Source organism: Chironomus tepperi, unplaced genomic scaffold, assembly GCF_022539635.2.
Source record: "Chironomus tepperi strain 1889 unplaced genomic scaffold, CSIRO-AGI_Ctep_v1 contig_309, whole genome shotgun sequence".
Taxonomy (NCBI): domain Eukaryota; kingdom Metazoa; phylum Arthropoda; class Insecta; order Diptera; family Chironomidae; genus Chironomus; species Chironomus tepperi.
The window spans coordinates 3,125,784-3,140,255 of NW_027226431.1; the positions used below are offsets into that span (position 1 = coordinate 3,125,784).

At 33.5% G+C, this 14,472-nt stretch overlaps 1 protein-coding gene across 2 annotated transcripts in view; it reads right to left on the minus strand.

The window, feature by feature from the left end:
• Positions 1-989: 989 nt before the first annotated feature.
• The window catches only part of CCHa1-R (CCHamide-1 receptor), a 39,702-nt gene continuing 26,219 nt past the window's right edge, over positions 990-14,472 (minus strand). Inside the window, exons 5-8 of one of the 2 annotated variants that reach the window (XM_070643247.1) lie at positions 10,819-10,922; positions 8,739-8,876; positions 8,483-8,620; positions 990-1,450 (exon numbers count right to left, since the gene is read on the minus strand). In XM_070643247.1, the coding sequence (XP_070499348.1) occupies positions 1,354-1,450; positions 8,483-8,620; positions 8,739-8,876; positions 10,819-10,922 (477 nt within the window). In that variant the 3' untranslated portion in view covers positions 990-1,353. Of the gene's footprint in view, positions 1,451-8,475; positions 8,621-8,738; positions 8,877-10,818; positions 10,923-14,472 lie in introns of both variants that reach the window. The other variant, XM_070643249.1, reaches the window with a different exon arrangement.

Sequence of the window (14,472 nt, forward strand, 5' to 3'; positions counted from 1 at the left end):
AAAACAGACGAGTTGACTTTAGTCGATTTCGAGTTATTCCTCAAGATATTCCTAAATTTGAGGTCTGAGGCGCACGGGGGCCCATTTCCGCATTTAGAATTCTTCGAAAGCTGGATCTGTCTTTAGATAACTTCTGCTAGTTTCTAATTCCCAGCACTTTAGCATCGTTGCTCACACAGCAATACCATGAGCTCTTTGGTCTACTTAGAGTTCTTAAATACGCCTAAGTTTGCATAGATTAGGTGATGGCAAAAGACAACGAGGGTGGCCAAATAAATTTTGTACATAGTCCGTTGATAGAAACACTGTAGCATTTGATATTGGTGATTTGCAAAGAGCAGCCAGCGATAGATCCAGCTTCAGAAATCAACTAAGTCAACTAAGCGAAGCGATGGATTACAGTAGATCTGTACTATCAGTGAAGGAAGTAAGTAAGTTGCAAAGCCTTGTATGTTTTCTGCTGGCTCTTGTGAAGTATATCATTTCATACAAATTGTAATATTTTTGATATAAATCAAGCTGAAATTGGTTTTTAGTGAATTAGTACTTACAGATCAATTGTGATCCATGGCCTCCCTCAGATGACTGCCTAAAGCTGGCAATTCGGCTTCTGCCTCCTGAAAATATAGTTTTGACGCCCTCAAAATTCATCATTTACCCTGTTATTTACTAAACTTTTGGGAGTGTCTATCCAAAATGATTAGTAGGTGTTTACGCTTAGAAACTTAAAGGACATAATAAAGAAGTTCACAAGATAATCTGTAATGTCATCAAGCACTCTCTAATGATGATTAAGAAAACGAGAAGAACAAAAAAAAAGTTCAGAACTTTTTTCAAGTGCATCAATAAGAATAAAATCGAGCAATCATAAAAGAATCCTTACGTAATTCGTAATCAATATCGTCAGCACAAAAAAAAAAAGAAAGCTGAAATAAAGGAAATAAAAGGCATAAAAAAATACGCAAACAAATAAGCTCAATGTCGGCATTTAAATGTTTTTTTCTCCATTTATTTACAAATAAATTTAAATTTCTTTTTTTTTTTCATTATCTACATCAAATTTCCAACTATTTACTATACATTTTCAAGATTGGGGGAGATGGGGGGGAGGAAGGGGTAGAGAAAAAAATTCGATATATTCAATTCAATTCAATATTGAATTACTCTTCATAAAAAAACATTTCTTCAATAGAAATCACATCACATCGATCAAATTTTTTCTAATAATGTTCCTTTCCGGTCATTCGTCCGTCCCATGACTTTGCTTTTGTCACAATTTTTTACTATTCAATCACATTTTTCTTCCTTCCATGAATGCACGAATGAATATTTTCATTTTTTTCTTTCTTTTCTTTACATACAACTCATCTTTTCGTGATCAATCAAGCCGTTATTCTCATCTCCAGTATCTTGAAGGATAATCACTGTAGTTTCGGCTGCTCTACTGGTGCTTTAAAGAGAAAAAAATATGTATTGAAAGATTAGAATAGAAAAAGGTTATTGGATGTAACATAAATTTACAATTCTGGACACGACTGATGCTTTTAAAGCTATTTGTTAGGGATCTAGGAATCAATATACTGATTCAGGGATATTAACATACGAATTTAAGATAAATTTTCTAGTAGATAGGCAGATAGATTAAGGAGAATGAACTAAATTCTAGATATGTCTCTAAATGACTCTTATTAAGCAATTATTAATCCTAATAGATAAACAGCATGCTTTCATTGTCCGGTAATACCAATACGATATCTAAGAACATACTGTTTGGCTGTTTGTTAGGATAACTATTGAATATAGAATACCGAAAAAAAGAGTTTTAAGATAGGGTAGCTATTGAATACAGATTGTTCTGCAATAAGGGGTTGTGAGCCAAATTTGAATTAGTGGCTCAAAATCAATCAGAATGCGTAAAGAAAAAGGTTTAAGTTTTTCAAAGTTCGAAATTCGACTCTATTTCATATAAAATCCGAGTTGACTTCGAGCTCTGGTTTTAAGTGATCGTTATACCACTATCCCAAATTAACCCCAGTAGTTCAGTAGGTAAGAACAAATTGACATGTAATCGAGAGGACAAGGGTTCGAATACCATTTGGTGAATAGTTGATAATTGTCATATTTGTAAAGGAAGGACACAATTTTATCCTGAATGTTAATAGTTGTAGTACTGTAGTGGGAAATCAATTGTAAGCTCAGCGCATTGCAAGAACGAGAGTCTGCCATGAATCATGGCCTTGTGTACTCTGCAATGTACACAGTTATAATTATTGTGAGTAAGATTTCTTAAAGGTAATCATTTAAATACTAAGTGGTATCTACTTGTATACCTAACTGTGGAGGGACACATTTTATGCCAAAGACCTCAAAATTGCACCCAACACACGAGCTTCTAAACTAGAACGGTGAAAGTTTGGCAAATTTGTACGAAAGTTTGCTGATACTGTATGTAAGCTCTGAATTCTAAAAAACATTAAATCGACATAGTAACACATGCATAAGCATCGTTGCCTATCCGATACTATAGCAACAAGAGTCCAAGTGCTAAAATTCGTATTCATTACAAGTATGCATAAATGTGTTTGATCAGTTCCGCACCCTCGATTTACTAGAGTAGAAAATAATTCACACACAAAATAGACGATCAAACTGTGACTATACAGCATATTGCGTAGGTGAACTACTAGACGAAAAGATGAAATATTGCCATCAACATCATCTTTCATTAAGAATAAAACAGCATCAAAAAAAGGTACAAAAGGATGTGATAAATGTTTACAATTCACAAAAAGAATTGTTTAACTTCATAAATTTCTTCGGAGGTACAAATTAAATGAAAGGAACTGCCATTCAAATTTTATCACAAAACAAATTGTAACAATCTTCAAAAGAAGATGAAAATGAGCATTCAAGGGCTGTTTAGAAAACAAAATTTTCTTAATTCTTCTTTGAAGTATGGAAATAAATTTTTTGGAAATGAACAGCAAGAAGGATTTACTTTAAGACGCAAGAAATTCTCATCGTTTTCTTTTCCTTTGTGAGAATTGTTATCGTATCTCGTCATAGAGATAAAAATCATTATTGTCTGCACTATGGTTCGTTTTGTATCCGTTTACTTGGAAATAATCAGGCTGTGAGTTTTTTTGGCATTGAAAGGCGACTGCAGGCGATATAAATAAATTGATATGTAAGAAGTTTAGATGTAACAATTGAAATCATAACTTTCTGTTATTGAATTCTTGATTCATGTTAAGCATTTTGTAATTGATGATTCCATGAGGTCATTTGTTAGTGGCTTGCGACTGTTTGTGGATTGGAGTTACTTTTTTAGATAAATTTAGGTCAAAATTTAAATTGTTCCCGATCGGCACACATTGAAATGTTGCCACATTGAAACGTTGCCACAATGAAGGTTGGCAAATCCGGTTGTTTTCGCCACTTGGCAAAACTGGTTGTTTTCGTCAAGTGGCTGCCACTTGGTTCTAAGTATACTACCACCATGTCGCAATGGTGGCAACATTTCAATATTTACCGCAAAACATACCTAGCATATAATGAGGATGTTCTGAGCATAATCAATTTTGAGTGTATACACGAATATACTAACCAGACATGCTCAAGACAATACTTTCTGAATTTAACATACTCATTGTATGTGAGAATTTGATCCTTACAAAAGGTTCACTGGATAAATTATTTCTTGTAGATATTAAAACGTTTGATAAAAGAGAGGGGATTGATGGGTTTGATCATGAAACCACACCCCGCCCCTCCTGTATGCGTGTCTGATCGTAACAGACAGGTAACTAGCTGTTTCATCTTATTTTCATCAAAGGTTACACCAAAGTTGCAAAACAGGCACATGAGACAGGCAATTCTTGATAATTTATAAAGTATTCTTACAAATCCATACAAATTATCAAGAATTTGTACGGTTTTTGTCTGTCTCAAGTGCCTGTTTTCCAACTCTGGGTTACACCTTTACCTAGACATCATTTTGACTAAAACTAGATTAAAACTAAAACTTCAAAATTACAGGTCTGCAGATAAAAATATAGGCCTGGAACCTTGGACTATCTATAAGGTGAAACTTAAACTGCAGTTCTCCGCATCTCAAATGCTCCTTAACATCCCTAGATTTGGGAAAACTGAACTGGCGTTCTGTACTGTTCTTTCATTGCTGGTGTATACATAGCTTTGCTTAGCACTTCTTCAACCCAACCATACCAAACATTGAAATAAAGATAACATTGGTATAAGATATATTTGAAAAATAAAACTTTTATATTGTTTTTAATTAAATTTGGAATACTTATGGGTACGCTAAAAATACATCCATATTGGACGACCCCTTCAATACCATTTATTTAGCTGCTTTCATCCGCAACGCCTACATATAAACTACTTAAAAAAATTTACGAGCTTTATTTTCATATCCTTTGATAAACTTTTTTTACGCTCCCAAAAAAAATGTTTAAACTTGTTTCATACTCGTGTCTTCCATAAAAAAAAAAATAAATATCCTGCATGTCTATATTTGAAATTCTGATGGAAATATCTCGAATGTGCATGTTATTTCAACAAGATGAAAAATAACATAAAAGGAATTTGAAATATTAGGTACGAGATATTTCTGTTCTTTTTTTACGTAAATAACTAGTTCCATTTATCCTTGCATAAATTTTCTATAGATTCTATCGGAATCTATTCATAAAATCTAGATTATGTATTACTAGAAGCTATGTGACACACTATTTGCTGTCTTATGGTTATGGAAGTTCCTTGAACTAAAATGTAATTCCATTTCCTGATCATTTTTCAAAAGCAAGCTTTATTTCGTAATATGAATATTATGCGGGATCTTCGCAGTTATTTATCTTACCAGGAACATCAAGCATATTTAATATTTATATATAAATACATATATGGAGCTGGAATCAGATCTTTTTACATCAAGATAAACAAACGACAAGAAACTGTAAAAAAGACAGTTCCCACAAAATGTACGTTTTTTTAATAAACTTTATATGCTGTAGATGGAAAATTATTCTGGGAAACTAATGTGGTGTCTTCCATGTGTCTTTGGGATTTAATTCAAAAAATGTCAACAGAGTTAACTCAGAAATGAATAATTTTGATATTATCAAAATATGTTCTCAGAGCATATATTTGCAAAGGGTTTTAAAGGATCAGGATTATATCATGTTGTTCTGGAATCTGTTTTCTCAGTAGTTCCTAATAAGGTTTCTTGATTTCTCGGATTCATTTTTTTTCTGAGAAATCAAGAGATTTAGATTAGATAGACTAGTCTAGTAAACAAGTGAAGCATTCAAGTGACACGTGGCTGTATATAAACGTGCTTTGAGATCAGGACCGGATTCATTCTATAGACGAAAGTGACTTCTCTTCAGCTAAATTTAGATTATTTTGCCTCTCCCTCACTTAAAGGTACGTAGTGGTATTTCTGTACCAAGAAAGCATGCTTTAACCGGTTAGAGTCACTCAGATTTTCACTTTGGCTAGACAAACTCATTACTAATCCATTAGGAGCTATTAACAAGATTTCAGCGCGAGAAAAACACTAGAGTTCTCGAGGAGGTCTAAGACGCCCATACGCGCGAACGCACGAACGAGAAAAGTGTTTAATTAACTTCCCTTTTTGAAACAAGTTCCAGAAATCGGTTAAAAACATCCTTCAGGAGTACGTTTTTGAACGTTTTGTAATAAGTGTACGGAACCTGGCTTTTGTGGGGATTGGGAAAGTATTCGAGGTTTCCTAGCAAAATTGATGTTTCTGTAAAGAATCATGGCTTAAAAAGCGAAATTATAGGAAGACAATGACTGAAATTATAGCAATACAGAAATAATGCCACGAGCGTTTGACATGAAAACTTTGAAAAACTTTATAAAACATGTGTAACGTTTCATTTTATATACTTCTTATTAAAGGCATGAACATCAAAATGATGTGACTTTGCAAAATTGTTGTATCAATTTTCCATAAAAGCAACAACTCAAAAGCACGGATAATAATTGTAAAGTATTATTTTCAATAATTTTGGAGGTTATGTTTTCAAGGAAATCAAATAAAAAACCTTTGATTGAATACAGCATCAGCTTGATTACTTAGTAACGAATACGAATTACTCTTTGAAGCCTTTGTAACCTCGTAAGTACATTTTGTAAAATTTGTCAACAGCACTCAAATCATCTAAATGGAATTGAAATTGCTTCTCTTTCAATTGAAAAACCTTCAAAAAAATATCTTTTATTATAGTAATCTAGTAACTAAGAGTAGCTACAACTTCCAAATAAATAAATTAAAATTTCGTCCAAAAAGAAGAAAAGGACATACTTCTTTTGATATAGACAACAACAACTGATCTTCCCGAGCGACACAAATGAGGAAGGCCCGTTTCTTGTTAGCAACCGTATGGACACTAAACTGAAATGGCCTTCATTTGGTATTAATAAGAGAAGTTTAGCGGAACCTTAAAAGCTGCCTGGTGGAACCTTAAAAGCTCCGATGCGGAATCTTAAAAGCTCTGCTGCGCAACTTTAAAAGCTTCTTTGCGGAACCTTAAAAGCTCCGATGCGGAACCTCAAAAGCTCCCTGGCGGAACCTTAAAAGCTCCGCTGCGGAACCATAAAAGCTCGGCTGCGGAACCTTAAAAGCTCCGCTGCGGAACCTTAAAAGCTCCACTGCGGAACTTTAAAAGCTCCGATGCGGAACCTTAAAAGCTCCAATGTGGAACTTTAAAAGTCTGCTGCAGAACCTTAAAAGTTCCGCTGCGGAACCTTAAAAGTTCCGTCGCGGAGCCTTCTTCATTTATGTCGTTCGGGCTTACATATCCTATATCTTCATATATTCTTTTTAAATCCATCAGATCGTAGATAATGTACTCTTTTTATTCTTTTATACCACAAAAGAAAAAGTAAAAACCTTTAAAGCTTCATCCCATTATTTTAAATGGAATGAATGTAATTTTACTTTATGTTACATGCTGTCATATAAATTGGAGGAACAAAATTTAGAAGACGTTAATAATCCAGTGACTTTAACGCATTTTTTATGAAGGTGTAAAATGATAATTTAGGACTTTTAAGCACCTGTACACGACTGCACACATATTGAAAGTCAGTTGGTTGTTCTGAGAATTCAATCGATTTTATGCCAAAACAAGAGATGCCCTTAGGTGCAGCATGAAATGCACAATATTCAAAAGCGAAAATCTTCTGCCTGAAGGAAAGCCTTCAAGGCACATGAATGTAAATTACAGCCACAACATGTAATCCTTTTATTACTGTCATTATCAACAGATTTCCAGGAAGTGAACTATCTAACAACATAGTTGTACTTTGTGGACAGACAACAAAAATTGGACTCGTGACAATAATAAATATGTTAGTTTTTGCAACTATTCAGGAAGACAAAACAGAGCAAGAGTTATGTGGTCATTTAATGCTTGTTTCCGGAATAAAAAAATCAAAAGCTTTTGAGCTTAGCAATGACAAATGCCAAGAGAGGCGATGTTAAGCTGAGTTATGTCTCTATAGCAATGAATCATTGTACATAATATGGTGATGTGGTGTCTGAGGATATTGGAATCTGGGGTATTGAGCTATGTATAAAGGCACATATGTCAGTGCGAGAGTAAGGGCACTGTGGCCGAGTGGTTAGGCAATAGACTGAATATCGGTATCGCTCTTTTAGGAGTATGTGGGTTCGATTCCCACTAGAGACTGATCTCTCAATTATTATATAGAGTAACTTCGATATTACAAGATCTTGCCCAACTCCAATGACATTATTGGTGGATATTTGACAGAGAGAGGTTGAACAACAAAACTAACTTCAGGCACCTTTAAGGATTGCTTTGAACCGTTATTGATAGTGCTAAACCTATCAATGACAGGGATTATCTAGCCTAGGTATGTGTCAGTCTAAATGATTCTAAAGCAAAAGCAAACGATGCTCAGCTAGGCGTCTATGTATACTTCTATAAACTCAATAGCCAAAGGAATGATGGCAAACAACGCCACTGAATAGAGGTAAGAGATACAACAACAATCTATTGAGTAGCAGCTGAACATAATACCAATAATGGAAGATTGCATTTTATGAAATATCAGATAAGAAGTAGTTACGTTAATGACCGATACAACTAATGTCGTTTATCTTGTTGTCACTCATAATAAAATATACAAAATACACGTGTCGAATTTTTGGAATCTGAAGCTTCCTCATGGCTAAGCAATTAAAATTCTAAATTAAAAGCCATGAATTGCATTTTGTATACAAAACGCAGGGATATACAGATGACATTATCATTTTCCATGTACATCTACATGCTTACACAACAAAATAGACAATGGATGTACAAATACGAAAGATTTTAGATTAATTGTAAAGGTAAAAGGAACTGGAGTGAACACAAAATAATAGAAATTTTTTTATATATATTTTTTCCATACCTCTTACCTTTTGATACTTTGATTTGCGAACCTTTTAGAAGGATATCGTCTATAAATTGTTGACTGACTCGTAATGGTCATCTCTCGATGTGTTTTATCGTACGTCATATGACGAGACAAGGCCGAACTTCTACAAAGCAAGTATCTATATTGATGGAACAGAAAGGAAGTATAATGTAATTAAAGTTTACATCACACAGGCATCAAATGACTACATAATGATGGGTAAATTAAGTTCACAAAAAAAAGGAACACATCCTCACCTATTAAAATGTTTTCGGAAGGCATCACTGACACAATATAATGCTACTGGATTTGTACAACTGTTGGCGAATGATAAACAGAATCCGACCATACGTAATATGTGCCAAAAATCATTATAATCCTCTTCTGCATTGTCACTGTAAAAAAAGGACCAAAAATTTTTTTTTTGAAACGAAGAATTGCAATAATAAATAAAGTAAATAAATAAATGTGTTTTGGGGGAACTGTTTCCATCTCCATCAACAATATGTGTTATGCTGAGTTAAGCACCAATCCCCAAATGATTGAAAGAAAATGGAACAAACTTTTACTTCAACCCGATGTTGTTTATGTTCACTCACTCAAATTGTGGACATTTTTCATGAACCAAAGAAAATTATGTGATGAAAAAATTTTTTTGTTGGCTTTTCTGCTTCTTTCATGCTTCGTCTAATGTTTGCATAGTACTCCATCATCACCATTATATCAACATTCTCACTGGTCCGTGTATATGTACACATTTAATACACGTGTAATAAAATGTACTTTAACAACCCCGAGAATTATTATCATACTTTATATTTTTTTTTTTGCGTTTAGGTATATATATATTGCGTCTTATGGGAAGCGACAAAAGTGGATTTCATTACTGTGCTTTCACCATGATATGTATGTTGTTTCATAACTCATACTGTCTAAAGGTGTTATGTATGCACACTCAAGTCAATATGACAGTTTTTTTTTGTCTACCCTCACCAAACAGTATAATGTTGTAATGAAAATGAGAACAAGGTGTGAGCACTTCCATTGTTTTGATTTTTTCGTGATTTTAATTAGATTTGTTTTTGGGAACTTTTAATTAAAGTTCATGAAAAACTTCATGAAAAATTAATTTTTGAGGGTTCTGTATGCTTTTTAATGTGAAATGCTCATGTGAGTCAAATTGACACGGTGGTGGAATGGGTTAGTGCTTTAGTATTTAATAATTGCAACTCCGACTCTGTGATCATGGGTTCGAGACTAAGAAGGATTTTTCACTTGTCCCTTCTCGAATTATATGTATTTCATGGAAACGCACTTAACAGCCCTGTTTTGTAAGCTACATGGAATAATTTCACCATAAGAGAGGTTCTGATCCCCCACTGTAAACGATAGGTTTACTGAGTACAAATGTCTGGCGCATCCTCACTCAGCACATCGCAGGAACTCAATAATCTATCCGTAATAAGCCTTAAATCTTTCTGACTTCCCACAAAATGCTTTGTAAATTCAAACAAATTTTCTCATCAATTCTAAAATCAACAAAAAGTCAGAAAAGCTCCAATAAGCTACAAAACTTGCAAATTTATTAAATAAAATGCAAAGTCATAAACCCTAGCTTTTTAGTGACAATACCTTTAACTTAATTTCTCACCCAAAAAATTAAACTTTTATACAAATAGTAATCTTTCTGTCCTTGTAATATCCTAGGATATGCCAACAATTTTTACGATTTAAAGAAAAGTTTAAAGAAGAGCCACAAGCATGATACAGATCTAGATACCAAATAGTCTATTAAGTTTTGCACAATATTTCCGGACAGAAGTTTTAAATTTAAAGTTAATTAAAAGTCAAGTGCTAAATATTTTCAGACCCGAGTGACACAAATGAGGAAGAGTCTGTTATGGAGCTTTTAAGGCTCCGGTAAAGCTGTCTGATATACAATGGATAGAAGCCATTAGATTATAAGCTGTGGTTTATAGGCAGTGTCTATAGGCTATGGCTACGGCTTATTGAGAGAGCCTATAGGCTATGGCTTATAGGAAGAGTCTATAGGCTATGGCTACGGCTTATAGGTACAACCTGTAGGCTATGGGTATAGCTTATAGACTATGGCACAAGCAGCTTCCATCTGGTGATAATATAAGAGCTTTAACGAAACTTTCAAAGCTCCTAGGTGAATTCATCTTCATTTGTGTCCCTCGGGAAATAGTCTACAGCACAAAAAAAATTTCAGCCACAAAAAAAAAATACAAAATTTTTGGGACAATGTCACAGTATTCATAAAAAATCTAGTCTTAACCCTGAAAGTAATTTCAAGATATATCCTTATTTACTTACTTGAAATAAAACCAGAGCATAAAAAGATGAGAGGGTAGAAAGCAAATTCCAAATATCACGACAAATGCTAGAACTGTTACAGCTACTTTCCGTCTTGCCTTTACCTAAATAGATACACAGGATATACACACATATTTATATACTTTTTTGCAAATATCATATGAAAAAAATAAATATTTGTACAATAGAAAGGAGAGAACAAAAAAGAAAGTCTCGTGGCATGAATCCAACATATTATGTGCAAACATGTCTGAAAAGCTTTACGTTAGACTTGATTTCTGTTCTCCCCCTTCATCCAGTGATGAAGGCATGCCATGAAAATAATGAAAATACAACAACAAAGCAAATAAATATATAAAATATTTCTGCAACACAGGTTCTTTTCAAGCATCATTGCAAATGTTTATGAAAGGATTCATTCCTTTTGGCTTGATTGAACATCAGAGAGTACCTGAATAACGTTTATGCTGAATCAGCTCAAAGAGGTAAATCTTTTATGCTGTATTTAATCTAAATAAATACAGCGCATTTGGAGTCAGATTTGAAAATATTTATTTTGAAATAATTAAAAATGTTCAGCATAGAAATATTCAGGTTGTTCTGTTTGATTCATTTGCAGAATGAGATTTATACAGCATGCAAATATTAATAGTATTAAAAGCTGTGTGAATTGAATTATATCCCTTAAAGTTATCACTTTGAGTTACAAAAATGTTAAAATAATAAGCCCCGAGCAGCACAAAAGCAAAGGAACTTTAAAAAAAATTACGAAAGACATAGAGATGAAGGGGAAGAAGGAGGTTTACATATTTGTATGGTCTATAAAGCATTACGGTGGAAGAAGGGGTCTAAAACACTATTTACAGCTTTTTGTAATATCCGAACATTCGCTATAGTTCATTGCGTCATAGCTGTGTTGACGACTAAATGCCAAAAGGCCATAATCCATCATAACAGCTGTACTCAACCCATTTGATGTAAAAAAAAGAAGAGCAACGTATGATGGTGTATTTGTGTCGTAAAAATTCCAAATTATTTTATCTGTGTAAGCCATTTGTGTCGCAGAACAAATGTGTACCATGTAGAATCATCATTTTAGTCATGAATTCGAGTGGACAAAAATATGTTAGAACTAGTTTTCAACTGGACATTAACTTGCCATCAACTAGTTATAACTTATTTTTGCCACTTGGTAGCCGTCATTCAGTGAAAAAGAGTAATCGGTTAGAATGTCCTAACCGATCCTAATGACTTGATTTCGATTCCCAGGGAAAACCAAGTCAGATTTTGAGTGATTTTTCGCTGTTCTAGCAACATCAACTCGATTAATATGATTTGCGACTTGCAAAAGGTGATAAATTGCAATGAACTAATATACCCTAGAGCCGATTTTTCGGTAAACAGCTACTCCTGCACCTTATCTTTGCCCCTATCCTACCCTAATGTATATCCTGGTGTTAGCTGTAAACTAAGAAACCTGTCCTCTGAATGGGTTTCTTATTAGCTTCTTTTTATCCAATGAATATTGTGTCAAGTTAGGAAATCCATCACCTTCAAATCCTAAATTATTATTAATAAGAAAGATTGTAAATGTACCATAAAACAAAAAGATGAATTGCCACTTGAGTAGACCAGCATTGTCTACTTTATTACGATACTAAATTCATTATGCAAATGCCCTCAACCAAAGCATAAAGCCGATACTGTAAACAAGAAGAGATTAAGTGAGCAAAGATCACGAAACTGAAACTCAATGAATAATTAATTTTCAAATCTCTCAACAAATAATTGAAATTTGAGTCCATTCAATCTCATCATTGAGTGCTGAAACGCGTGAATTCCTCTTTTTTTGCTGCTGTTATGATAACATTAAATGTAAAGAACATTTCAATTACATCCCATGCGTGATAACAAGGTTTGCGTACGTGATTATTTCATACATGATTTTTTTTTTTGCGGACATTACTGCAAGTGACTTTTTTCATAAATTATCAGACCTTTTTGCAGGATATTGAGGATATTTTTTGTTTTTTTTTCGATGAGTCATGAGAGAGCTGTTAAACTTAGGTTTAAGGTTTAATTATTATGAAGAGGATGCAGTATGGTCACATGAGGAAATTGAGATGCTTATGTGCCTCAATCAAGGCTAATGTTATCAACAAACAATATTCATTGCCATTGTTGTTAGTAAAATCATTTGAGAATTGTGAAAGGATGCATGAAGGCATACAATGAATACCTTAGTTTATTGACATATATCAGGTTGATGTTCATGTCAGGGGTGTAGCTAAAAAAGAGCCCCAACCGTTATTTTTTGAAATTTTTTTTAAAAAGCCATCAAAAAATTTAAAAATAAAAAATACGTTACAAAATAAATGGTTTTCCAATTCTCGGAGGGGGGGTCTGTGCCCCCCTTGGCTACACCCCTGATTCATGTGTAAGGATATAAGTTTCATCTATTGAATCTCAAATCAAATAAAACAAATGACAAAATGATATTTACAATCTACTTTGAAGGAAGCTCATGAGGCATACCTTCCCCAAACCTTTTTTTATTTTTATTCCTTTTTTCCCAAGGATATGAATAACAAATAACATGCTAAAAGAAATCTGTTAAATCGAGCGAAAAATACATATCTCTTTAAAAAATATTTCCTATACCTTACTCAAATGCCGTTAGTCAAAGTGCGGTAAAACAATAGATCAATGTGCCTGTGTAAAAAGCTTTCTTGTTCTTTTTAAAGAAATGTTTATCCATTTTTTATTTAAAACCTTTTTTTTGTTGGGAAAAAAGCATAAAAAATATTTTTACTTCCTTTAGATTTAATAAAAAGTTAAATCTGATACTCAATTTGAGACGTGTTATTTTAGGGAATTTGAATTTCATTTATGTAGCATTAGGAAGAAACGAGTTGAGATAAGGAACATAAGCACATTGATCAATATTGTAAATAAGGAACTGACTAAAGAAAACAGATCTTATCAAAGGATATATAAAAATAAGGGAGAATTTTGCGCATTTTTCTGGATAAATTGAGTTTGGTGAAAGAAAGGAATAATATTTAATCATAGAGTTTACATTGTTTAGTGATGTGGAAACAATGCTCAGAATCTTGCTATATCATCGCAATCCATAATCTTGATTTAACATCCCGGGTAAAACAAATGAAGAAGGGGCCGTCTCTTGTTGGAAGTCATATGGATGCCACTCAGAGACACTTTCAATTTGATATTCATAAAAAGGCTTTTGCGGAGCCTAAAAATTCCACGACAGAGCACATTTCAACAGTGTTGCTCGGGAATAATAATACATGCTTTATATCAGTGGTTAATAACCTTTTTGCTGTGGCAAAATTTAAGAATTACCATGAACCTTGGGTCGCAAGTAGTTTTGGTCGAAATCTATCACAGTACCACGAGAAATAAAAGTGATCCAGCACTGCTTCATATGAATGAGTTTCTTCAAATGAAGCTTTTAGATCGATTTTCTCAAGTTTACAAAATAAGCTTAAGCGTTTTGTTGATTAATAAGGATCCAGAGCCTTTTAGACCTCACTAAAGTAATGTTTGGAGTTATTATGTAACGTCAAGGAAGCCAGGAAGAGAAGAGTTTTACAGTGTTGTTACTGGATTCAAATGTTTATTTACAATTTT